Source organism: Nannobrachium achirus (genome assembly GCF_963921795.1).
Source record: "Nannobrachium achirus genome assembly, chromosome: 4".
NCBI classification, from domain to species: Eukaryota; Metazoa; Chordata; class Actinopteri; order Myctophiformes; family Myctophidae; genus Nannobrachium; species Nannobrachium achirus.
Window position 1 is genome coordinate 64227668 of NC_137813.1, and position 27371 is coordinate 64255038.

The window sequence follows — 27371 nt, forward strand, 5'->3', positions numbered from 1 at the left end:
AGACATTTTAATGAGCCTTAACCCTTAACCCTCAAATGTACAGTAAAGGTTGATTGATTGATTAGTCTGTCCAGTATGTGTTAGCTGTTACAGAAAGATTTAGAATAGGGAAAAAGAATAGAGAAGAACTGGTCAAATAACAGGACGGCACAAAAAGTACAGTATGTGTAAGTTGTTGCTTGTTTGTGTGCGTGCTTGCATGTGCAAAATGTAATTTACTGAAAAGGGTCTTTATTTGCCATTGCCAAAGAAACAATTAATATGGGATAAACAGTGCTGTGTAGGCTACTGTATATATTCAATATAAACAGCTATGTTTTTTGAACATACAGTAATAGTTCAAGATTTAGCTGTCACCTTTGTTTGAGGGAAATATTCTTTTGTCTTTCTTATTATAATATGTAGCCTACAGAAGTTCTACAGTTCGTATCAAGAAAAACTCATGCAGACAGAGCAAGAGTACACATTTGACCGCTACCGGCAGACCTCAGGGTGTTTGTATTTCAATGGTCATCCTACTCCTGTCCAAAAAAAGTAACACAAGAGCAGCGACATAACTAAACTAGAAGCAGTGCTCTTTCGAGCACAGGTCTCCACCAGGCCAGGCGTCCTGGTGGTGCTATAATAGGCCAATGTAAAAAGGGTGGCATTTGTTCTTTGCCAATCTTAGACCTTGCTGGTGGCGCTATAACAGGCCAATGTGAAAAGGGTAGCATTTGTTCCTTAACGTAGTGGGAATATGTGTGGCAAATGTCACGGTATTCGCAAGCTGCTTTGAGGAATTTTGTTCAAAAACTGAGCAATCCTGCAAACTTTGGAAGCCAATTAAAGCTTTAGCCCCCCTGGTTGAAGGCTTAGCACCCCCTAAGCCCCACCTCACAGACCCAATTGTGATGAAAATATTTAAGGAATAAATAGATAAAATATATATGAATATATGAAAGACAATTGACTGACTTCTATGTAAACCATGCTATAAAATCATACTTTTCTATGCTGGAAAGCATCTTCAGCTTCAGAAAAACCCTATCCGTTCACCTACAGTACATTCCTCAGATTTGGAGCCGGAAACTACCAATGATCTGGTCTGTTCAGTTATCCATAACCTAAGAGCGAGGGAATCACGTTTGTCATATTAGTACTATTCATTATTGTTTGTTGCCTAAATGAATTAGCCCCTGCTCTAAAAAAGCCAGCTCCCCCATAGCCCCCCCAGTCACAATTTTCTGGAGCCGCCACTGCTATCAAGATAGACCTGGGTGACGCAATCAACTAATGCAGATAGTGAAGGTTTATAAGCTGCTACTGTAGCCCAACAGAGAACAGAGCTCTACTGTGGACACACTCTGACTCTAAGGTGAGACCTTTACATTTAGTAGTGATGTATTGTGTTGTTTTTGTCTTCTTGGGGTTTCTGCATGGTGACCCTGCTTCATAAAAGAAGAACACAGAGTGGCTTCAATTACGTATTAAAATAAGTGTATTATCTGCTAGATAAAGAACCAGAGCTTATGTCATGATTCATGAATGATGAGTTAAAAACAACAAAAAGTAAAAGGGGTCATAATATTGGGGGTAGAATTCATGGAGATTATCACCGTATTCTTTTTTTGTTGCATTCCTAAGCCAATAATTTGATGACGGGTCAAACAAACCTCAAAGGCTTCATGGGGTGTGTATAATTGATTGAAAATAAGTAATCTTTGGGGTGAACTACTCCTTTAATGCTAAAGCTGCACAGAGCAGAAATTAAATCAACTAGGAGAGCTTGATTGATATACAGAAGAAGGCAGTACGTCTCATGTTCCTTAAACATGTGAATGAATGAGAATGATTTTGGGAAGTAAAATAACACACAAATGGAAAACATTTTGAAATTTTGACACAAAAAGACTTTCCACATCAAATCTTAAGCACCCCTCGGCGGGTGCTAGTGGCCTGGGACACGCGCCCCAAGCTCCGCGGGGACCTGGGGATACTCTGGACTTTGAAACTTGTTCAGAGCCGCCTGGGCTCCAGGCGACCAGGCCCACCGCTGGGCCCCGAGTACCCACCCTTAAAAAGAAAAGAGAAAAAAAAAGTGAAAATAGCAGATTCATTCACAACGCCACATCATGGCCCACATATTTATGGGCTTTAGGTTGGCAATTTTCGCTATATTTGAAATAGGGCTTACATACTTTTCACTTTCTAGAAATGTTAAGTAAAGTTCTAGTTAAAAGTCCTATGTATTAAAAAATACACATAGTAAAGTTACAGATATTAAAAACAGTACACAAGTACTTTGTTTCTTTCCAGCAGTAGAAGTAGTCGAAATAATGGTTAAAATATGCAATAATTGCAATGAGTTGCATCATGTGTTTCTATTTTGTACTTGCATTTCAAGCATGGACTAAAGCATCATTGTTGTTGTTTTTCCTCAGGTGTGTTGTTTGGTTGCCAGACGTGTTGAGGAGAAAATGCTAAACATGAAGATTGTAACTCTTTTGCTCTGTGCTGCTGTGACTGTGATGGCAGCTCCAAGTAAGAGTGTGTTTCTGCGCGTGTGTGTGCGTGCGTTTGTGCGTGCGTATAGCCTAAATGTAATGTAAACCGCAATGAAAGGAATGTCATTTTTGATTTATAGCACTTGACAGGTTGCAGTGTAAACAAAATTAAATAGATGAATAGACTCAGTGGATCTCACATGTTGAACATGTTGTTTCCATACAGATCATTCTAACATGGAGAGAGGCCGTGAACGACGGGCCAGGTACAACAGCCTGACCAAAGAACCTGATCAGTTGTAGATCGGCTTTACTTTACTGGGGTTTCTCCAATTGTCAATACTTTCATACCTTCACTCCAACAGCCGCATACTAGTTTATACTGTACTGTACTGTTCAGCCCTACTTAAGTTGAAAAATAGTACTTTTTCCAAATGTTCCACCACTTCTGCGAGTAGGCTATTGGCGCTGACGGTTCTTGTGTCCGTTATGCATACTGTTTTCACAACACAGGATTAGGCTACCACAGGATATCCAACTACAGCACACCTTTAGGCGTAACATCAATAATGTCCTCCTTACCACTTTGTTAAAGTAATTTTCAATGAATGTCTGACACCCAGCTGCAGCAGCACTCCCAGGCCCAGCACGGCCCTAGAGGGATTACAGAGACGTTTTGACCAGTTACAGACCAGCTACAACCAACTGACCAAAGAGAGAGACCAGTTACAGACAAGCTACAACCAACTGTCCCGAGAGAGAGACCAGTTACAGTCCAGCTACAACCAACTGACCCAAGAGCGGAAGAGGAGTTCCATTGGTGAGTAGGACATCACAGTTCTTTCCTACATTGCCATCTCACGAATGATGTACCGTTGTTTCCTGTTGAGATTGTCACATTTCCTGGGGCATTAAGCTGCCCAGATCACACATGTCACACGTGTCTTCTTATTCTTTCACTCTCAAAAAGCACCTGCAATATAGTGCATTTGAAACCACATTGCAGTGCACATGATGATCACTGTTTGCCTCCTGTGAATTGTTTTATTTTTATTTTTGTTCATTTCGTTGCTGAGTTCAGCAGACAAAGTGACGTGAGTGAGATGAAAAAACCGGGGTGAATTGTGTCAATCTCAACAGGGAACATCGGTAAATGAGATGTAGCGGCGTAGAAGTATCCAAAAACAATTACATAATTTACCCGAATAAATGTGTGGTGTAGAAAATAGCATTGATATAATATGCCAGTAAGAGAGGCGTATCGGTATAAGAGAAGCGACCTCACCCTAATGGGCGAGGTCACGCACATGGGCACGTGCACACATCCGCCTGGGTGACAGCAGACTGTTGGCATGGGATCAACTTTCCCTCTGCGTCTTAAAATAAATATTGGCACTTTGTCTTTGTCTTTTAAAGACTGTCAATGGGATGGGATCAACTTTGAACAAAAAATGCACAGACCTGGTTGGTTGTTTAACCCATTAAGAGCCCCTGAAATTAACGGATTAAAATGTCCACGATGCCTCCCTCAGGCTGCATTCACTCCCGTTGTCTTATTTTGAAGGCCAGAAGTCCACAGCGTAAACACTTCCGGTCTGACGTCATCGCGTCCTGTGCCGGAATCGATCATTGTTTACGTGGTGTCATGGCGGATCGGATCGATGCTTTTCAACATGTGTTATATAAGCGAGCATCTGCCTCCATCTTCGCTTCTAAAGTGTAGTTTTGAGATAATGGACATTAAAGATGAGATCCCCCGTCTGCCTCAATGTTATGGGATTACTATTTTGTGCTTGTGGATCCGTGATGATGAGAAATCAGCGACGGAGATGTGCTCGGGACCTTCCGCCATTGTATCCGGTAATATAACCGCCGTTACAGTAATATATTACTTTTCACGAGTATACTCGGGATCGGCACCATGTGATACTCGAGTATTTTTCACGAGTATACTCGGGATCGGCGCAAAATGAGTTAAGTTGGACAAAATGTCAGACTGTCGTCTGACATGTCATGACCACATGAGACTGACACAATATGTCCATTCCCAGATATGGGCTTAATATTGATTAAACAGTGTCGCCACCATGGTAACAGCCGCATGCTGAAACAATGCCCAAATAATGTCTGTCTGACATGATGAAACAATGACCTAATTTGGAGATGACTGACATCACTACCGTATCCAAATTTGGAGATGACATCACAGACTGGCCTGGACGCGGAACACCATATATGGGCATAAAAGAGAGCCAGACAGACAGAGATAAGAGATCTCCATATAATGTATGGGCATGAAAGGCACACAGACAGACAGACGGATACAATGGGTATTGCACAACTGGACATCAATGGTGACTATTCTGCCCAACGGGCACCAGCCTGGGTTTTCCAACATTACTTCTGAGACTCCTTAGGGACATTCAATCCCTCATATTGTATACTGTGCACGCATATGCTGTGCACACCCCCGGGCACAGTACTTGTACTAGTATTGATAAAGTACTTAACATCTATCTATTGGGAGTGTATATGGGGCGGACGTGTATATGGGGCGTCCGGTTCACATCTGTGTGTGAACCGGCCTCAGCATCCATTTGGTTACCAACTATAAATCATTTAGCTGGGGACCCCCTTGAGAACCACTACCATGGTTTCAAACCGTCTAAGGCCATATGGTTGCAGCTTTATGTCTAACTTCTTGCTTCTTACACACCTGCTGATGTTTTATTATACTACAGTATGTGTATATTTGTAGATATCTTAGTTTTCTTTTCTTTTCTTTTCTGTTTCTCTTTTCTTCTTGCTCTCCCTCTCTCTGCTCCCCGCTCCCCCTTTTTTCCCTTAAAAGTACAAACTACAATAAGTATACTGTATGTTGCGTATCTGCACATTTTTGAAGCGGTGAAAACCGCTTCCTATGAGTGGCTTTGTGTGTCCCACGCCCATATATGGTCATTTTAGTCCAGAATGAACAGGCTTTTTCAAAAACAGAATGTCCGTTTAATTACCATATATGGTGATCTCAGTCCAGAATGAACAGGGTTTTTCAAAAACACAATGTATGTCACCGCATGTCCATATATGGTCACTCCAGGCCAGAATGAACAGGTTTTTTCTGTCCCGTACGTGCAGAATATCAGTCCAGAATGAATAGGCTTTTTCAAAAAGCTAAATGTGTGTCCCATGTCCATATATGGTCATTTCAGTTCAGAATGAATAGGCTTTATCTGTCCTGTACGTCCAGAATATGTGTGCGGTGTCCCTCCCGGTCAGATGAATGGATACTTTGAGAATTGGTCAAGCTTCACATGATAATTTGGCCTTCAGGTTTTATCTGTCTTGTACATGCAATAGGTCTCACCTATTGCAGCAATGACAAATAGCCGCATAAGAGCAAAAGCAAAGGCACACAAAGAATATACAGATGCTAACAGAATGGCAAAAAGGAGCATTAAGGCAGACAAGAGTAAATACATTGACAATCTAGCAGAAGTTGAAAAATGTAGTAGGCCAACAAAAATAACAGAAACTGAAATAATTATAGAGGGATGCAGTTGACAAACAACTAAGAGACCAGCAAGCAGGATTTTTTATATATATTTTTAAAACCTATTATACCGGCTGTCATACCGGCTCTCCAGACAATTCTATACTAAGATTCACCGCTTCACTTCGAACCGAGGTTTGCTTTTTTTAGATAGATAGATAGATAGATACCTTTATTATCCCAAGGGGGAAATTCAGTTGTCCAGAAGTAGCACAGCAGTATACAGTTATTTACAAAGTTACAGAGACGTAAGAAAAGATAGATAAGAGGGAAAAAAACAAAAACAAAGACAAGAGCAGTACAGTACCAATAAAGAGAAGGTGCATCAATAGAGGGGGCGAATAATATATAAGTATATATACATAAAGTGTCTTGCAAAAGAGACCATAGCAGTCAATGCTAGTTAGTGCAAACAAGTATCTCACTGTCATTGTTAAACAAAGCAAAAATACTCAGAAACTACCAACACTAACAACCTAATAGTGCAGTGTCAAAAATCAGTGCGAAAAAAGAAGAAACTAGGAAGCGTGTCACCGCAAGGCGCACATGAGCACTCTTCCTGGAAGGTCCTTAGAGGTCAAAGTCAATACAGCAATAGTTCCTTAGAGGTCAAAGTCAATACAGCAATGGTTCCGTAAGTGTTAGGAAGGGAGACCTTTTCAAGCGTCCGTTATGTGTCTCGTTGTACAGCTTAAGGGCAGCCGGTACAAAAGATTTTCCTAATCTCTCACATCTCCGTACTGGGTAGGTAAAGCGGTCGTTTCCTCTCTTACTCCAGTAACTGGTGATCTCTAGATGGAGGGGGTGGGAGGAGTTCTCCAAGATGGAATCTAGCTTCTTCGCAGTGCGCACCCTGGTTACTTCCTCCACCCCCTGCAGAGAGGACCCAACGACAGAGCCTGCTTTCTTCACCAGTCTGTTTAGGTTAAACGTGTCACCTGCTCTGTTGTTGCCACCCCAGCATGTTATACCAAAAAAGAGGACACTTGCCATGACAGACTGATAGAACATCTGTAGCATCCTATTGCACACCCCAAACGATCTCAGTCTTCTCAGGAGGAACAGCCTGCTTTTCCCCTTGCTGTGAATCGCCTGCGCGTTGTCCGACCAGTCCAGTGAACTATTCAGGTGTACTCCGAGGAATTTGTAGTTATCCACGAGCTCAACCACCTCACCGTTAATGGTGCTTGGCACCGGGGGGACTCTCTTGGAGGTGCGGAAGTCCACCACCATCTCCTTAGTCTTGCTTGCGTTGAGCTTGAGATGGTTGTCCTCGCTCCACTGCACAAAGTCCCTAACCACACCATCGTGCTCAGCCGTGTTGTCACCCGAGATCTTGCTGATCACCACGGTATCATCTGAGAACTTCTGCAGATGACAGGTCTTGGAGTTGAAGCGGAAGTCCGATGTATAGAGAGTGAACAGGAAGGGTGAGAGCACAGTTCCTTGAGGGGCCCCCGTGTTGCTCACCAGCACATCGGACCGGCAGCCCTGCAGTCTCACAGACTGTGGTCTTTCTGAAAGGTAGTCTGTGATCCATGCCACAAAGCCCTTGTCCACCCCCATCAGCGTAAGCTTCTCCGCAAGCAGAGACGGTTGGATAGTGTTGAAAGCACTGGAGAAGTCAAAAAACATAATTCTGACTGTGCTGCCCAGATCTTCCAGATGGGTGAGAGACTTATGGAGCATGTAGGTGATGGCGTCATCAACCCCAATATCAGCCTGGTAGGCAAACTGAAGGGGGTCCAGGTGATCACTGACCGCCGGTCTCAGTAGGTTCAGAACCAGCCGTTCAAAGACCTTCATGACCTGTGATGTCAGGGCGACTGGTCTGTAATCATTTTTGCCAGACCCATGAAATGGGTAGGCCTACATAAGCAAATGTCGGTCTGTCCGGGTTTTCTATATAAAGGGTATATATGATGATGACATGATGATGACATGCCTACAAAAGGTATGATGTCATAAATGATGATGACAGACAGGGGGTCTGGCACAACCAGGTTGACCTGGTCTAGTTAAGTTACAATTGACTTTTAGGCATTATGAGTTCGGCTATTTTGACAATATTTATCTGTGGAACCGAGTCAAACCAAATGTAATGCCTACAATTCCAAGTGCTTGTCAGTGTGGGGGGTCCCACACAGATCAAATATGATTATGTTTGGGGGGTCGTGGAACTTTTTTTAAATGGCTCTTCTACTGTATATGGCATCATTCTCATTTGGCACCTTTATTTTTGTCTGTGTGTGTGTGTGTGTGTGTGTGTGTGTGTGTGTGTGCGTGTGTGTGTGTGTGTGTGTGTGTCTGTGCGCGCGTGCGCGTGCGTGCGTGTAGGCACCGTGCACGCCAGTCCCTCTGCTGAGCTGAAGCTGGAGCGTGGGAACTGTCCGTGGAACTGGTACAGCTACAACGGCCGCTGCTTCAGCATCGTAACCAGACACATGACCTGGCAGGACGCAGAGAAGAACTGCAGGAATCAAGGTGGACACCTGGCATCCGTCCACAGCAAGGAGGAGCTCAACTTTATCCGAACCCTGATCCAGAAGGTTGAACCATCGCAGCTGCACAAATGGATTGGACTGAATGACCTGGACGTAGAGGGTAGATGGGTGTGGGCTGATGGCTCCAAAGTGGAGTACACGGGGTGGTACAGGGGTAATCCAAATGGTGGTGCAGCTGAAAACTGTGTGATTACATACGGTGGAGATAACATGCATGACTATCCCTGTTCTGCTGAATTTACTTCCGTTTGTGTACTTGGTACATAAAAGTGTCCCTGTTGAGTGGAAATGTGTGATTCAACCCGTTGGTACTGGCCTGGGTCTCTGCAATAAAAAGCAGACCCAGTACCAGTTACACATCTCCATTCAGAAACATTGCCATTCAGAAGATTGAATTCCATTATTCTAAATGGAGGTGTCACCTAAACCTAACCTAAACCCTGACCTCAGTGGGGGTATTTCTGAATGGGGATGTTTCTAAGTAGGGGTGTTTCTGAATGGAGGTCTGCCCCCCAATAAAAGTGCATGAAATATAATAATGTGTTTACTGGTATAATTTCAGCCCACAGCTTGTAGAGCAGCTATTTTCACTACTTCTAAATTATTATAATGTTTTGTATAATTTATTTACGTGTGCCTGACTCCACACTCTGGCCTTGATATGGACTTTATACTGCGTAAGAACACCAAGTGTGGGTGGAAGCTTGTCCTCTTCTGCCATGTGTTTGCAGAATAGATGCCATCACAGCTCAGGGGTGTTTCCCCTTTGGTAAGTATGCAGTACTATACAAACGTAGCTACTGTAGTTTGAACATCCTCTGTTACATCACTGGTTTAAGAAAGCATCTTCAGAGCCTTGAGGACAACACATCTGTGTCTGAGGAGAAGAACATGAGCTGTGCATCAAAGAGTTTGCTATGTGAAGCCAGAACTGCAAGGTGGATCAACAAAGTGTCTGCTTCTACATGGTTATTGGCTTCAAAGTGCAGTTAACTGTTACTATCTGTGTGTCCTATAGCGGACGCAATGACAAGCTGCATTAAAATGTCTTTGATGTCAGACCAGCATTTGTTTGGTCATGAGAAAGTAAACAGCTTATAGAAGTAAAAGCTTTGCCAGGATTTCATGCCTTTACAGGAGCAGACAACACTGGGAACACAGAGCTTTCTACATGGTGGTCTACACACACAATGCAGAAGGGGACAAGCTTCCACTCACACTTGGTGCTCTTAAGCAGCATGTCCTAAGAGTCCATACCGAGGCCAGAGTGTAGAGTCAGGCACACATAGCTCAGCAGGAGTTCCTTAACCCACTCAACAATGGCTATTACAAGGACGAGGATGGCTAGCTGAAACTAATTAGTCTCTCCCTGCAATCATTGATATGGTCAGAGGTCATCCAAGCAGACTGTCACATAGATGTTCTTGCACATCAGTGGAGCTACCCTCTATCGAATTATATCAGTGTAGTACTGACTTCCAAAACGATGAAGGCTGTCAAGATACATTGGCTAGTGACTGCAATGATAATATTGTGTTCTTGCTATTGCTATAAGCTTGACTGTTTCAGTGTATGTATTGCCTATGCCACTATCCTTTGCCTGCTGATCTATTCTTGCTTACTATAACCTGTATTTATGCCCGTTTTTGACCCCTGCCTGTATCTGAATATTTATAATTAGATGATCCTACATAATCTAGAAGTCGAGATATTGGAAAACTAATATTCAAAGGTTGCCATTTTTCAAAATCCAAGTTGGCCACCATATTGGCTTCAGTGCAAATGGAATCATGCATTTTCTGATGTGTTATACTCTGAAGTTTACAAAAATGTATTGTTTTCCTAATCTCCAGAGAATTTGATCGAAATTACAAATGGAACTGGACTGATATTAGTCCATCTGTCATGCCCCACCTTTATTCTTTTTTCTCTCTCTTATTTCTACTCATCTACCCTTTTCTTATTTCTCTGTATTTATTTTTATTATTAATTTCTGTTTGTGTATACAAAATAAAAATAAATAAATGCAGGATTAATTAAACAAGTGAAGAAAACTTGTAAGCTACAATATGGATGAAATGAATAACATGTATCGTATAAACCTGTAATAAAGTATTAACAAAAGAGGGGAAAAAAAGAAATTACATGTGCAATTGCCCCACAATGACTAAGCATACACTGCCATCTACACGCCACTGGGTAGAACTACTCCACACAAAACATTTAAATCCTGCATAAATGGTAAATTGTGCATTTATATGAGGGGAGAGGCTGGCTGTTACGAGCCTACATTTATATAGCGCCTTATCCAAGGCACTTTACATATTCACCCATTCACAAACACATTCATACACCGATGGCGGAGGAAACCATGCAAGGCACCAACCAGCTGGGAGAAATTAGGGGTTCAGTAGCCCCGTTTACATGGACTCTTAATCGGACACAAAAAGTTTGGAAGCCAATCATAGCCACAGCCAGTCAGAATGGAATGTCAATGGGACAGATCTGTCTTGATCACATGACTTTAGAGCAACAGAGATACTGCATATCGATTTTATACAAAATCTGTATAGGAGTAATATCAGAAATCGGACTCCTGGTGGCGCTATAACAGCCCGATGCGAAGAGCAGAGCAGAGGTTCTGTCGGATGGGCCTTTAAAGGCAGAGATGGGAAGTAACGAAGTACAAATACTTCGTTACTGTAACGAAGTACATTTTTCAGTACTTTGTACTTTACTGAGTAATTATTTTTCTGGGTACTTTTTACTTTTATCAGTTACATTTTAACACACGTATCTGTACTTTTACTCCGCTACATTTTCAAAACAGGCTCGCTACTTTGGTTTTATGTTAATGTTGCGCCGATGCGTGGCAGATCAAACAAAATGATTAAAGCGCTTGATCATCATTCATAGAGGCTGCGGTGGTGACGCTCTGCTACTGGCCAGAGTGAGAGTCACTGTGTCAAGTAGGAAAGCACCGGTCTATTTACTTCCTGTAGCTAGACTACCAAATAAAACTAATCATTAATCCTACATAATAGCTAGCCTAATACCCCATGCTCTTATTTTGAAATCCACGGTATTCAGAGGAAGAGGAAGGAAGATGGTTTAATTCTACCATCATACTGTAAACCATTCATCTCGTCACAGCTTTCAAACATGTCAACAATGAATACACGTGGATTATAACTACTATGGATTATAAACACAAGACTTTGCCATGCTGCTCTTGTAATGCACACGCGTTGGAAATGCGTTATTTTTTAACCTCCGAAGCTTAGGTGAGTCAGTGCCATTGCTTTTTATCTCATGCTGGATAAAGTTCTGTATGGAAAAAGTGAAACGTTCTGCAGACTCTGCACAACTGTTGTAGCTTCGGTCATCTTTGCCTCGCAAAAGCCTTTAGCATGTGTGTGTGTGTGTGTGTGTGTGTGTGTGTGTGTGTGTGTGTGTGTGTGTGTGTGTGTGTGTGTGTGTGTGTGTGTGTGTGTGTGTGAGTGAGAGAGAGAGAGCGCGAGCGCGCGTGCCCTCATATGCATGCGTTTGTTTGAATTGATTGATTGCATACTTGATTAGCAGTTCTCATAGCAAACGCACCTACAGTCTGTATGGCTTGTTTACATTGGGGTCCTCTGACAGACATGCAAAACATCTTAAAGTATAACAGGCAGACATCTGTCTGTCTGTGGATGTGAGATGTATTATAATTATAATTGAACAATGAAAACGACATTCTTATTAGGAAACCTTATCTGTATTTTAACATCAGTCATAATGGTGTAGGCCTACTTGGTGGTCAATTGGCATTTAAAAAAATAGGTTACAAAATCGTGGGATATACATATATTTTTTATAATAATAAAAAACACATCTAAAAAAAAACACTGCTGCATTTAGATTTCACATCATAGTAGGAAACCAATTCTTGGCCAGTTTTAAGACGTATGTTTGGTGGTGATCCTTTAATTTTAATATCCTTCAAATTCTAGAAATATACGGTAAAAATACTTTTACTTTTACTTTAAAAGTACTTTTCAAAGCACGTACTTTTTACTTTTTACTTGAGTAATTATTTGGAATGAGTACTTTTACTTTTACCAAAGTCGTTTTTTTCACAAGTACTTTTACTTTTACTTAAGTACAGAACGTGAGTACTTTTCCCATCTCTGTTTAAAGGACGACTTCACCACTTTTCACCTTTTCTTCATAAAATTGATCCTCGCTAATGTTCATGATAAAATAGCACAATTATTTTCTACTCGGCCGGTGTCTCATGGGGCTGTGGGCAGTTCAGAAACCTGCCCACACGGGGAATCCTTGATGGGGAATGTAAGCTAATAACTGCAGGCTTTCTATTCCTAAAAAGTTGCAAAGGCAGTTGAAGCAATGGCTAAAACGCTCACAAACATGTAACCACCTATAAGAAAATATTTGATGCCTGTACGAATTACTATGGTCTATACATAGTATAGTAGTATGTATGTATATTTTTAATGATCCTTTTTCTAATATAGGGTATCTGGTGCCAGTATGTGTTGTTTTTGTTTACAGGTGGAATAGTATAGTACTTGTATGTATATGTTTTAAATGCCTTCTCCTGATGTAAGGTTACTGTTGTTGGTATGTGTTGTTTTGTTTTCATTTGGGGACTACGGATGAAATGTAGCACTCTTGCTAATTCCGGTGTATTTACATTGCATTTATGTAGTGTTCATTAATATGCATTGTCCCGTCTAAATAAACAAATAAAGTATAAAGTAAAGTATGTTATAATGGAAGTCATTGTTCTTGTGATAATAAAAATCTAAATATAAAAAAGAAAAAATCTAAACGGTGATGTCACTGGCAGACGGATTTTTGAACTACCCACAGCTCTCCTAACTAAGAGACACAGACAGAGTCGAAAAGAATTGTGCTATTTTATCTTGAAAATTAGTGAGGACCAATTATTATGAACATGAAGTGAAGTCATCACTGGTAGTGGCTCTCAAAGTGGGGTCCAGGGTTGGGACCCCCAGGGGCACTTGAGGGGCACTTCCAGGGGGTTCATGGCAAAATGTGTTGTATAATGACTCATTGCACATTCATACTTTTTATGTTATGCAGATGGGGATACTGCTGAAGGTTTGTTCATATATTTTTATTCTTAATATCACCTCACAAAACTGCATTTCAAATTAGGTCAGCACCGTGGTCAGAACCAGCTGTTTCCAGTTGCTAATATAGGCTAAGGTCAAGGCCTGTCTCTCCCCCAGAGATGCCTTCATCTCTCCTAGACTCCACTATTGCAACCAGGGGTGTCGCACCAAATTCTGGGCCCTGGTGGGCATATCAACATTGGACTGTCAGAATCAAAGAGATCTATTTTTTTTGGGGGATGTGCGGAACTCCCCAACCGGGGTCTGGGGGTCCTCTCCCCAAAACTTCTTAACAGATATATATTTTACTGTGTTTTGTTGAGTTTTGTGCATGTTAGATACTTTTATCAGGCTACAATTTCAGCCTTAAAATGCCAAATGTAGGTGTACACAAGTCATTATACCCAGGGGGCAAAGGAAGGTGTGCTGCATTTGCCCCGACATAAAAGGTTGTCCACCAGAAATATTATCTATGACCCAGTAGGATCACAACCTATATGGACAACCCGGTCAATTTGTTCGGAAAAGTTCCAATATGGCCGCCTCAATATTAGCCCCTATTAGTTTTAATGGGGGGTGAATAGGGAAGAAATTTAAACTGAGGGATATTTCCACGAAACTTCACAGGTTGATCAATGGTATACATATGAACATTTTTTGTATTGCAAGTTTCCATGAAATCCAATATGGCCGCCACAATATGGCCGCCATAATGTAAGGACCCAGAAAATAGGTTTTGCCTCTAGCTTCTGAACCAGATGAGCTAGAAACGGAAACTTGGTGTCTATTTCATGGTGTCTGACCATGGGAGACTCAATGGAATAGCTAACTTTATTATTGGGTGTGTCTGGACCTTTATTGTGCATATTTGCAAGATGGTGGATTCCCAAAATAGAGCTTTAACATAATTTCTACCATGATTGTTGACTGCTTTTGCAAATACAAGCAATATGAATCCATTTGCTAAGATTTATGGCACAGAAGGGACCTGTATTATTCTTGAGTTTGCATGTTGTCAAAATGGCTGTAAACGAGATATTATATTTCCTGTCCGATTCTACTTGTAGCAATGACTTCAGATAAAATCAGAGACCAAAACAATGTATCTTAGAAATTATTTTTTTATTTAAAAAATTAATAAAAAAGAGAGAGATTATCTCAATGAAATGAATGCAACTGCCTTTTTGGGTCTTTCACACATAGACATGCACATGCTTTCCAACAACTTCAGCTTCAGAGAAATTATAATGAACACATGATTAAAACAGGCTGCATTATAATGCAAATAATTGCTAGTCACTATCACTGTCATGTGTACCTATCCTGCATCTTGTCTCCAGTCCTTGGCAACGACACCCCAAGTAGCATGCAATTCCCTTCTTCGCACATGAAGTTCAATCACCCGAGAGAGACTTGGAGTAGAACCGCTGCTCCTTCACTTGAAAAAGGAGTCAGCTTAGGTGGTTCGGGCATCTAGTACGGATGCCCCCCGAGCGCCTTCCTAGGAAGGTCCTCGATGCACGTCCCACTGGGAGGAGACCCCGTGGCAGACCTAAGACCAGATGGAAGGATTATATCTCCAGACTGGCCTGGGAACGCCTCGGTATACTCCCAGAGGGAGTGGAGGAAGTTACGCAGGATAAGGAAATCTGGAAGTCTCAGTTGGAACCGTTACCCCCGCGACCCGATTCCGGATAAGCGGTTGAAGATGGATGGATGGATGGATGGCACATGAACAGTTTTTCTGGCAGCCTTTGATACAGCTTCATGATATTGCCTTGTCCATTGATATAGGACAGGCTGGCTCTGTAGATGGACAGGGGACTGCCTTCCCATCACTGAGAGACCATCCATATTCAGTGAAGCAAGGGATGTCTGGCTTCGCGATGTGTGCAGTTTTATCTATTATGGCTGCAAGAGCAGCTCTTTTCAGGTGCAGGCCAAAGGCATTTTCTGTAGGTGGCAGCAGCTTCAACAGGGTTGATCGGTTATTTAGGAACTTGTACACTCTCAGCTTTGCCAGGTCAAAGTCCTCCGAATGGTCAGCTTTTGATGCATATACAGCTATCGTGAGGTCTCTAGCCTGATTCTTGACATCCTCTGAGAGGGAATAAGAGGAATTTTCACCAAACTCCTGAAGTGCAGGGAGATCTAGACCCATGCTGGTCTTGAACCATGCCTTCTTTCCAGTGAAAAAGGGATAGCTGGTGGTATCTCTGCCACTCAGGCTGTGAATAAAGGGCAGGGCACGACACTGTGCGAGTCCAAGGGCTGAGACCATGTGATGGATAGGAAGATATGCATCCTGCTCTGTTCTCACCCACAGCTCTGGAAGGTCTACTCTAGGAGGTGGGTGGCAGCATGATATAGATGCCTATATCATGCTGCCGCCATGGGAAGGCAGTCCCCTGTCCATCTACAGAGCCAGCCTGGCCTATATCAATGGACAAGGCAATATCATGTAGCTGTATCAAAGGCTGCCAGAAAAACTGTTCATGTGCGAAGAAGGGAATTGCATGCTACTTGGGGTGTCGTTGCCAAGGACTGGAGACAAGATGCAGCAGGATAGGTACACATGACAGTGATAGTGACTAGCAATTATTTGCATTATAATGCAGCCTGTTTTAATCATGTGTTCATTATAATTTCCCTGAAGCTGAAGTTGTTGGAAAGCATGTGCATGTCTATGTGTGAAAGACCCAAAAAGGCAGTTGCATTCATTTCATTGAGATAATCTCTCTCTTTTTTATTAATTTTTTAAATAAAAAAATAATTTCTAAGATACATTGTTTTGGTCTCTGATTTTATCTGAAGTCATTGCTACAACTACATACAGTAGAATCGGACAGGAAATATAATATCTCGTTTACAGCCATTTTGACAACATGCAAACTCAAGAATAATACAGGTATAAGTCCCTTCTGTGCCATAAATCTTAGCAAATGGATTCATATTGCTTGTATTTGCAAAAGCAGTCAACAATCATGGTAGAAATTATGTTAAAGCTCTATTTTGGGAGTCCACCATCTTGCAAATATGCACAATAAAGGTCCAGACACACCCAATAATAAAATTAGCTATTCCATTGAGTCTCCCATGGTCAGACACCATGAAATAGACACCAAGTTTGCATTTCTAGCTCATCTGGTTCAGAAGTTAGAGCCAAACCTATTTTCTGGGCGCTTATATTATGGAGGCCATGTTATGGCGGCCATATTGGATTTCATGGAAACTTGCAATACAAAAAATGTTCATATGTATACCATTGATCAACCTGTGAAGTTTCGTGGAAATATCCCTCAGTTTAAATGTCTTCCCTATTCACCCCCCATTAAAACTAATAGGGGCTAATATTGAGGCGGCCATATTGGAACTTTTCCGAACAAATTGACCGGGTTGTCCATATAGGTTGTGATCCTACTGGGTCATAGATAATATTTCTGGTGGACAACCTTTTATGTCGGGGCAAATGCAGGTTTCCTAAAAAAAGGCTGGTTTGCCCCCTGGGTATTAAGTGAATATCTGTATGATCTTACATGCATTGCCCCCACCCCTAAAGCGGGGGGTCTGGGGGCCCACCCCCAGGAAAAGTTTAACATAGTAGATTTAATTTCCTGTGTTCTGGTGAATTTTATGCAAGTTTGATACTTTTATCAGGCTTGCTTTACTTGCATGGGTACAATTTCAGCCTTAAAATGCCAAATGTAGGTGTACAGATGTGATGACTGAAGAAAGTAAGACATCTTTAATAATGACTTCTCATCTTTAAGTCGTTACTTAAGTGAATATCTGTTGCACGTATTGCACCCCCATCCCTAAAGAAAAATGTTAACATAGTAGATGTAATTTACTGTGTTCTGGTGAATTTTGGGAGTTTGATACCAAATCCAGGAGAAATCCAGGAGATTTGCCAATCCAGGAGATTCCCAGGAGATGGGGTCAAAATCCAGGAGACTCCTGGGAAATCCAGGGGCATTGACAGGCCGTGCAAACTATGTTTATTTTTGAGACATGTCACTGGTTTTATTTTTGTAATCGCTGCACTATATGAGAGACAGTCTTAACCCTCAGTAAGTTCTCCAAGAATTGATTGATTGACAGCTATACAAAGTCCAGTATGTGCAAATTGTTACAGGAATAGTCAGAATGGGGAAAGAGAGAATAGAGAACTGGTCAAATGACAGGAAGGCACAGTCAAATCAAATAGACAAAGTTCAGTATGTGTAAGTGCTGTTGTTTGTTTGTACTGTATGTACAAAGCCAAGTTCTACAGTATGTATCAATATAAACTGTGCAATAGAGCAAGAGAACACATTTTACTTTAGCAGACCTCAGGGTGTTTGTATTTCAATGGTCATCCTTCTCCTGTCACAACAGCTCACACTGCTGTGCTTGCCTTGCACATTGCTGTACTTCACCCAGTAGATATGGGAGTTTTTCTTTTTTTTTTCCAGACTCTCTTTGGGTGATTATAATCTGTGGGGCTCTCAAAAGTATAACATTAATTGGTGTAAAAAAACAAAGAAAGCAGAAAGTATGCAGAATGTCCCATTTCACAAGTTTTCAAATGTATAAAATGAATAAAGAGCTTTTGAAAATCTGATGGAGGGCTCGTCTGAGGACGACCTAGACTAGAGAGAGAGATCTACAAGCTCCCACCACTACGTATTGTGAGCTTGTATCGGCTTTTTGCAGATGACCGAAGTGAACATTGGGCTGAAGTGGTATATGTACAGTATGTATGTTCAAATAATTCTAGTGGAATAAAAGTACAATAAGTACTGAAAATTGGAAATACTACAGTTAATTTACACCACTGGATATAAGCTTCCTTTTGACTTTTTTGTGTGCAATTGTTATTTTTTTTTCTTCTTTCTTTATTTTTTTTGTACTTGATTGATTGATTGATCAAGCAACTAGGAGAGATTGATTGGCCTTGTAGACATACAGAGGAAGGCGAATACCAGATGAGTCGCCGGGAAGAAACTCGCCTGGGCTGATGGTTTATGCCTTTTGATTGATTGATTTAGGTATTTATTAGACGTTTTGGATAGGAAAAGGTACAGTTTCATGACAGTAGTTCACTGATACAATGTGAACTAAAAGGAAACTCTGGTAAGGCAAGGCTTTATGTTATTTTCAATTCAGATCCTTAACAGTAAACTATGCCTAAACGGTTAAACCTAACCTTATTCCTAACCTTAATCTCAGTAAAACGGTGCCAAAACCTAACCCTATTCCTAATCTTAACCTCAGAAAGATAAGCGTAATCCTAGAGTTACTTCTAACCTTATTCTCAGAAAAACAAATACAATACAACTTTCCGGCGACATTACCGGTTACCGAGGTTGGCTATACTGTATGGGCTCTATTTTAGTCCATATGCCTTACCCCTAGTGATGCGCTGGCCGACCTGGTGCCTCCACCCGCCCGCCAACCCGCCCGCATGCTGGTGGGTGGGTCAAGGTTTCAGACTCATTTGGCGGGAGGCGGGCGGGCGGGTCAGCTTATCACCACTCTCATGTGCAAAAAATAAATAAGAATAATCACCTGTTCTTATTTGCCTTTTATTCTTAATAAGAGTAGGCCTATAAGAATAAGAATACAACGTTTGAATACGAGCACGAGCGAGCGAGTTTTAAAATGCGCCAGAGAGGTGCAAGGTTTCTCCTCCGCTCCTTGGTGCGAGGACTGTCCCAATTCCGCTCCTGTTGGGGCCGCGAACCACATTTTGCCAACATTTGACACAACGTGAGCACACTCCTTGGCTCTGAGTGTGCGAGAAGAACCTCCCGATGGGATCCCTTGCTGATTTAATCCGATATTAACTTCTTGCACCTCAAACACGACAAGACTGGAGATACCACGCTAAACTCTGAAGCACTCGGCTCATCTTGTTTAATTGACCCCAACAAACACGTTTGTTTATTTAGCCTATGACAATATTGTGCTACTGTAAACCTTTCTGTAAGGCGACTTTGGGTACTTATAAGAGCCGTATATAAAGATGAGCTATTGTGGAGATGATATACCATCTTTTTTTTAAATTCGGGTTGTGGGGCGGGCGGATTCGTTGATTTATATATCGTTCTGCGGGCGGGCGGGTTACGTTCCGTGCGGGCTGTGGGCCGTGCGGGTTATGAAAAAAACCTGATCCGCGCATCACTACTTACCCCTTATCCCTTAACTCTTTTGAAATGTTTTACTGTTTTGAAAAACACTTTTAAATATTTCAAATAGCTGATCTAAGCTCACAACGTGTTGATGTAGATCCGCTATTTGAAATGTTTTAAAATGTTTTTCAAAATAGTAAAAAAGGTAAAGAAGTTAAGGGATATGGGGTAAGGGATGGATGAAAATAGGGCCCCAAGTATCTCATCATTATGGTCCTTAAACACGAATGAATTGTATGAGAATGATTATTGTGTTTTGGGAAGTAAAATAAGGGTCTGAATAGAAAACATTTAGAAAAAACAAATCAAAAAAAATAAAAAAAATAAGAAAAACTTGAAAATAGCAGATTCACTCACAACGCACCACATCATGGCCTGCACATTTAGGGGTAGTAGCCTAGTAGTAGTAGTAGTAGTAGTAGTAGTAGTACAGTAGTAGGCCTAGTATTGGTACAGTGTCATGAACTGTCATGTTTTATTTTGTTGAACCTTTATTTTGTAGTATTCTCCTAGTGTTTCCTGTTTTTTGCCCAGTTATTGTTTCCTGTCTTGTCTTACCTGCTTGTGATTGTTAGTTTTCTCCTCCTGTGTCCTGTTAGTCTCCCAGCCAATCCCTGTGTTGATTGTCTTTGAGTTCACCTGTGTCTTGTTAGTCATGTGTATATTTAAGTCCTGTGTTTAAGTTTGCCCCTTGCCAGTTTATTAGTCTTTGTCACTGTGAGTATGTTCTGTTCCTGCCATATGTCTGAATGTCCTTAGTTTAGTTTTCCCAGTGTAGTTTAGTTCTCCTTGCAGTCTGCTTCCTTGTTTCCTGTTTATTCATCATTAAATCCTTTGCATTAAGACTGTTTTGCCTCTGTCTGATCGTATCTGCACCTGGGTCCATAAAATCAGGGCCGGTTCTAGGGTTCAGGTGGCCCTAAACAAGATTATTTTAGGTGGCCCCCCACTGACGGACGCGCGCACTTATTAACTGTCTTTGAATCGGCAAAACCAAAGTTATAAATAATAATGTCTTCTTCTATCTAGTAGAACATGTGGTGTTTGTTGTTAGCACTCAAGCATGTATCTACTAACTACACACATAGGGTTGCCAACTCCCAGAGATTCAAATACGGGATAAATCCTGGCTGCCCACAAGGCGGGCGGCCGGAAAAAAATGGGGGTTTTGAGTGGCGGTCAAAACCCCAGAAATGCATAGAAATCTGCATTTTGGCACAGATCAGACAGTTCTACCTATAACACACAATAAAGTTTACAATGGAGGTAAAACATTATTAGATCATTCTCTCTGGTTAGTTAAAAGCTATTAAAACAGAAACATGTAGGCCTATGCTCTAATGAAAAACATTTCAAAACCAAGATATAACTATTATAATACATATCTATTTTTAGACACTGTTTCATTTGTCCAAAAACATGAGTGTAATGTTATAACAAGAAAAAACAACAATTGATTTGAATCAGATTCATACAAAGCATCACACACCTTCATCCTGTGTTCTTTTGGTCTCAAATTGCAACTTGTAGGCCTATTCAACTCTACAGTATGTGGCATATTTTCAATTCTGTTGTGTCTTGTGTGAGATCTTAATTTTATTGCACATTAAAATAATAAGTAGCATTTGGATAGGGTGGAGTGGGCAACTTAGATGATGGAGAGGGACACTATATTTCACAATCACTCCAGAAAAATAGATCTACAAGCATTGCGTTGATCCATTATTTTCTCATTTTTTTAAATTGGAATCCTGTATTCATTTTAGCTATTTTTTTAACTGGAATCCTGAAAACTAACATTATTATTTAATTTCAAATACATTTATATGTTTGTATGTTAACTATATGAAATGCAAATACATTGACAAAAAAGACTATAGCACTAGTCATTATGCTACTACTATAGACTGAAGTAATTAAAGTGGGTAACAGCTGAAATCAATAATATATCAGTATTCCGAGAGGGCCACTTCACACTCTCTCCACAATGCATATAGTGAAAAATAGCTGATCTACAAGCTCAAAACGCGTTGCAGTCTTCTCCCTGTGATGTGGCCCCCTTATGGTTGTGGCCCTAAGCGACCGCTTATGTTGCTTATGCCAGGAACCGGCCCTGCATAAAATCCCCTCATATCGTGACATACAGTAAATAGGCCTATTGGTTAGACTATGCAATAATTGCAATGAGTTGCATGTGTTTCTATTCTGTACTTGCATTTCTTTAGTATGTCTACATGGACTAAAGCATCATTGTTGTTGTTTTTCCTCAGGTGTGTGTTTTGTTACCAGACGTGTTGAGGAGAACATGCTAAACATGAAGGTTTTAACTCTGTTGCTCTGTGCTGCTGTGATTGTGATGGCAGCTCCCCCAGGCAAGAGTGTGTGCCCGTGCGCGCGCACGCATGTGTGTGTGTGTGTGTGTTCATATGTGTGTGTATAGCCTAAATATAATGTAAACAACAATGTTAAAATGTAGTTTGTTTGATAGCAATTGACAGGCTATAGTAGGTCTACATTTCTTATTTTAAATAGATGAATAGACTCAGTGAATCTCACATGCTGTACATTTTGTTTCCATACAGATCATTCTAACATGGAGAGAGGCCGTGAACGACGGGCCAGGTACAACAGCCTGACTAAAGAACCTGATCTACAAGCTTTGTGAGCTTGTAGATCGGCTATTTACTTATACTGGGGTTTCTCCAATTTTCATTACTTTTACTTCTACTCCATTACACCTGAGAGGCAAATACTGTTTTACTCCACTGCAATTATTTGAAAACTTCTAGTTAGAATTTACTTTGATTTGGTTATCATTAAAAAACCAAATCATTCAAACCTCGGTCCGAAGTGAAGCGGTGAATTTTTATTCTATACGTGTTCTAGAGCTATGAAATCTGTGTTCTAGATCTATACATTCTGTGTTCTAGATCTATACTTTCTATCTATATTTTTTATGAATTCTGAATGAATGGATGATTTTGTCTGGAGGGCCAAATTGTCATGTGAAGCTTGACCAATCCTCAATTCTGCATGCACGGGACATGTACGGGACAGACAAAGCCACTCCTTGGAAGCGGCTTTCACCGCTTCAAAAACATGACCACTTCAGCCCTACGTATATACATAACAGCCATTTGAAAATAGCCAATCTCTGTCTATCTGTCTATCTGACCCCCAGCACGCCCCTAGAGTGTGAGGGATTACAGAGCCGTTTTGACCAGCTACAGACCAGCTACAACCAACTGACCCAAGAGCGGAGGACGTTCTGTGGTGAGTGTGACATCACAGTTTTTCTTCCTTCATTGCCATCTCATGAATGAGGTCATATAATGCCTCTGGGATGTAGCGCCGTAGAAGTATCCAAAAACAATTAAATACTTTAAATGTAAACAGCATTGATAGTTTTACCCTCCACACTCCACTTAATCTTTGACTACTATTAATAGTAAGACGCTGTGACGCCTAGACAAGCGCCACAGTGATGTGGACATCAGATATGTGGACATCACGGATGTGGACATCAGATATGTGGACATCACGGATGTGGACATCAGGGATCTCCATATATGGGCATAAAAGAGATTTGTTCCCTTGGCATCACTGGGATCTCCATATCTACATATATGGGCATAAAAGGGATCTGTTCCCCCTATCATCACAGGGATCTCTCTAACAGGGCATCATTAATATTGATGACATCAGGGAACTCCATATATGGGCATAAAAGGGGATTCTGTTAGTGTGACATCACAGTGAAGCCTGAGCGTGATGTCAGAGCGGCAAATCAATTCTGTTAGAGTTGTTCCCCTGACATCAGAGCATGATGTCAGAGCGGCAAACGCATAGACAGTAAAAATGTGTACACGTACGTGGATGGACGCGGACAAGCTGTGACGTTTCTCATAGTAAACGGCAACCTTTGGTCGCAATTATTACAACTATCTGTTAGAAATGATTATCAGTACATGGAAAATCCATCAGTAAATCTCCTGTTTGATGTTTTTTTAGACGCGGTGTGTGGATGGAAGACGTTTGGAGACAAAAGTTACTACAGAACTACTGAGGGGAAAACATGGCAGCAAAGTAGAGAAGACTGTCTGAATCTAGGAGCTGATCTGGTGGTCATTAACAATAAAGAAGAACAGGTGTGTGTGTGTGTGTGTGTGTGTGTGTGTGTGTGTGTGTGTGTGTGTGTGTGTGTGTGTGTGTGTGTGTGTGTGTGTGTGTGTGTGTGTTCATGGAAAAGAGGCATTACATTTTGTAACACAGTTCTATTGTGAAAATAGCCGATCTACATGCTCAGCAGCGCGAGGCGTTGTGAGCATGTAGATCGGCTATTTTCACAATGTCTGAAAAAAAAAAAAATCCTACGGTTTCTTGGACTGGATATGGCAGCCTGGAACGGTTGTTCAAGTGCAGCTAAACTTGGCATGTTAGTAAACGTGCCACAATTAACAATAATGCATTGCACCTGTGCAGCTGACCTGCGGAACCTGAGAATATATCATTTTGTCAAGATGGGAAGAATACAATTGCATTTGTAGTTATTTTACTGTAATTTAACAACATAATAACCAGTGTAGATAGACAAAGAGACATTCATGGATTTATATTTAAAAGTAACTTTTATTTCCCCCTCAGGGTATGGCAGCTGCATACCCCTGCCATACCCAATTGACGTGTGTGTGTGTGTGTGTGTGTGTGTGTGTGTGTGTGTGTGTGTGTGTGTGTGTGTGTGTGTGTGTGTGTGTGTGTGTGTGTGTGTGTGTGTGTGTGTGTGTGTGTGTGTGTGTGTGTGTGTGTGTGTGTGTGTGTGATCTAAATCCATTATACTGTGAAGAAGTGAATGTATTGGATACAATAAATGATGATTTAATCATGTGCAATTGATCAGGAATTCATCAGTGAATTGTACCCTGGGGTTTTTGCATCATGGATTGGTCTGACACGGACTGGGGGCAGCTGGACGTGGGTGGATGCAACACCAGTGACAACACAGTGAGAAATTGTACTTGCTCTTCTATTGTAGTTCTATCAAAGTCACTGTATGTGTAGGGCATTCACCAAATATTCGAATATCAAAGTCACTATTCAACGTTGTTCACCGAAGTCGAATATTCGCTTATTTTCTTTTTTGTTTTGTTTTCTCTGTAAAAAATATATAGTTTATAAAGCTTGGCTAGATAGGAAGTCATAAGAATTAGTTGTCAATGCCCCTGGAGGATGAATTTGTTAATGCTCTATACCAGGGGTTCTCAAACCTTTTTAGGCCGTGACCCCCAAAATAAACATAATGAACTGGGGACCCCCACCCTGACAAGCACTTGGAATTGTAGGTATTACATTTAATGTGACTCGGTTCTGCAGATAACTATTGTGAAAATAGCTGATCTACATGTAGCATGTAGATCGGCTATTTTCACAATGTTCGCCTCTTGCTTACTTAATATTTGACAATTTGGCCAGTCCTGTCGAATATTCGACAATTCGAATACTTTGAGGTCGAATAATTCGAATACTAAAAATCACTATTCGTGAATGCCCTATGTATGTGAGTGGATGTGGTTCAAATACATTGCTGTTTATTGTGCAGGTACTGGAAAAGTGGATGGAAATATCTTAAAGATACAGACTGGAACTGTGCATCCGGTGGGAGCGGTTGGCGCAATTGGCCATGTTCATCCAAATATGCCGCAATCTGCGAGAAATCTACAGCCCTGCCCCTGCCGTAGAGGTTTAAGTGCAACAATATCCCTGTGTGTAATTTAATGCCACAGCTGTACTGTACAGTACATGTGACAAAACACCTTGTATATGTTAGTGATTCATTCATAATTTACACTATTGTAATCCAGCTTTTTAGTAACTTGTAAACTTAGCAGTGGGAGTATTTAATAAAACTCTAATGGACAACAGTATTGCTGTAGCCTATTTATTAACAAGTCTACTGACCTGTGAAGAATACAGAATGCTAGCTCCAGTGTCTCTCTCTTCTGCAATAGTCTGGTAATGAACCTGATAACCTGATAATAACCTGATAATACTAAATCACTCAATAGGGAATGCTCCTGTCATGTTGATGATGTCATATGTCCATGTGTGGTCCAGTCCTATACGGAATACATGTGCAATACTTACTTACTTACCTACTATGGTTAATATAAGCATCAAAGCAATATGTTAAATTCTTTGTATTAGCACACATGCATTCCATAGGGCATGCATGGAAAATTACATAATTGCGACCGTCAGGGAGCAGTTTACTATGAAAACCTCCACCGTCCGTCCGTCCGTCCGTCCGTCACACGTCACACCTTTGCCCTGCTCATATCTCCGCATCAGTATGACATCACACCACATGTGTACACAAACCTTTGTGTACCTTGCTGTGGCAACAGTCTGTTGTTGCTGGTCTGTTAGTGTACGTTAGCAACCACCTTAGCAACCATGGTTTTACCCTAGCAACCAACTGTTTACCATAGCAACCATGTTTTTTTACCCTAGCAACCAACTGTTTACCATAGCAACCAGATACGCAGAGCAGGGATCTCCATATATGGGCATAAACAGGTGACATCACACTGATGTCAGATACTCAGAGCAGGGATTTCTCCATAATATATGGGCATAAAAGGGATTCTGTTAGGGATCTCCATATATGGGCATAAAAGGGATTCTGTTAGGGATCTCCATATATGGGCATACAAGGGATTCTGTTAGGGATCTCCATATATGGGCATAAAAGGGATTCTGTTAGGGATCTCCATATATGGGCATGAAAGGGATTCTGTTAGGGATCTCCATATATGGGCATAAAAGGGATTCTGTTAGGGATCTCCATATATGGGCATAAAAGGGATTCTGTTAGCTGTTAGTGATCTCCATATATGGGCATAAAAGGGATGCTGTTAGGGATCTCCATATATGAGCATAAAAGGGATTCTGTTAGGGATCTCCATATATGGGCATGAAAGGGATTCTGTTAGGGATCTCCATATATGGGCATAAAAGGGATTGTATCCCAGATGATGCCCTGTTAGGAGATCCACACTAACAGAATCCATATATGGTCCTACCGACAGCTGCTATAAGCCAACCCTGGCGATAAGGTCTGAGTCGAAGAAATGCTTCTTTCCTGGCAAGAATTGCCCCTTTATACTGTAGGGCTCGTTTGTGTATTGTATGACATCACGCCACATCATCGGCTGAGGACTGTGTGATGTCATCATATCTCCATATATGGAGACATAAGTTGCTCATGCCCAAATATGGGCTGGTGAGGTCAGACTTAGTGTGATGCGTAGGTTATCTCCATATATGGAGATTCAACTTCAATGAGTAACCATGGCAAACTGTCAACTGCCCGTATGTCTTGATAATTGGTAAAACAAACTTTTGGCCTATTTGTGGAGATAAGCGACCAACGGTCGCTTATCTCCCGATTAGGGAGTCTTACTGGTTAACTTGTCCCTGGTCCCTATTGAGTGAACGATTCTAAAACAATATTTGAGGTG

General features: G+C 41.3%; 1 protein-coding gene across 1 annotated transcript; it reads left to right on the forward strand.

Moving 5' to 3' along the window:
- Nucleotides 1-1292: 1292 nt before the first annotated feature.
- LOC308284194 (C-type mannose receptor 2-like) lies at nucleotides 1293-25736 on the forward strand. The gene is made up of 12 exons (XM_080724743.1): nucleotides 1293-1357; nucleotides 2424-2523; nucleotides 2713-2752; nucleotides 3110-3306; nucleotides 8374-8799; nucleotides 18007-18102; nucleotides 22125-22226; nucleotides 22437-22476; nucleotides 23036-23127; nucleotides 23866-24002; nucleotides 24752-24855; nucleotides 25451-25736. The coding sequence occupies exons 2-12, from the start codon at nucleotides 2460-2462 to the stop codon at nucleotides 25587-25589; spliced, it is 1437 nt and encodes a 478-aa protein (XP_080580869.1). The 5' UTR covers nucleotides 1293-1357; nucleotides 2424-2459; the 3' UTR covers nucleotides 25590-25736.
- Nucleotides 25737-27371: the final 1635 nt, after the last annotated feature.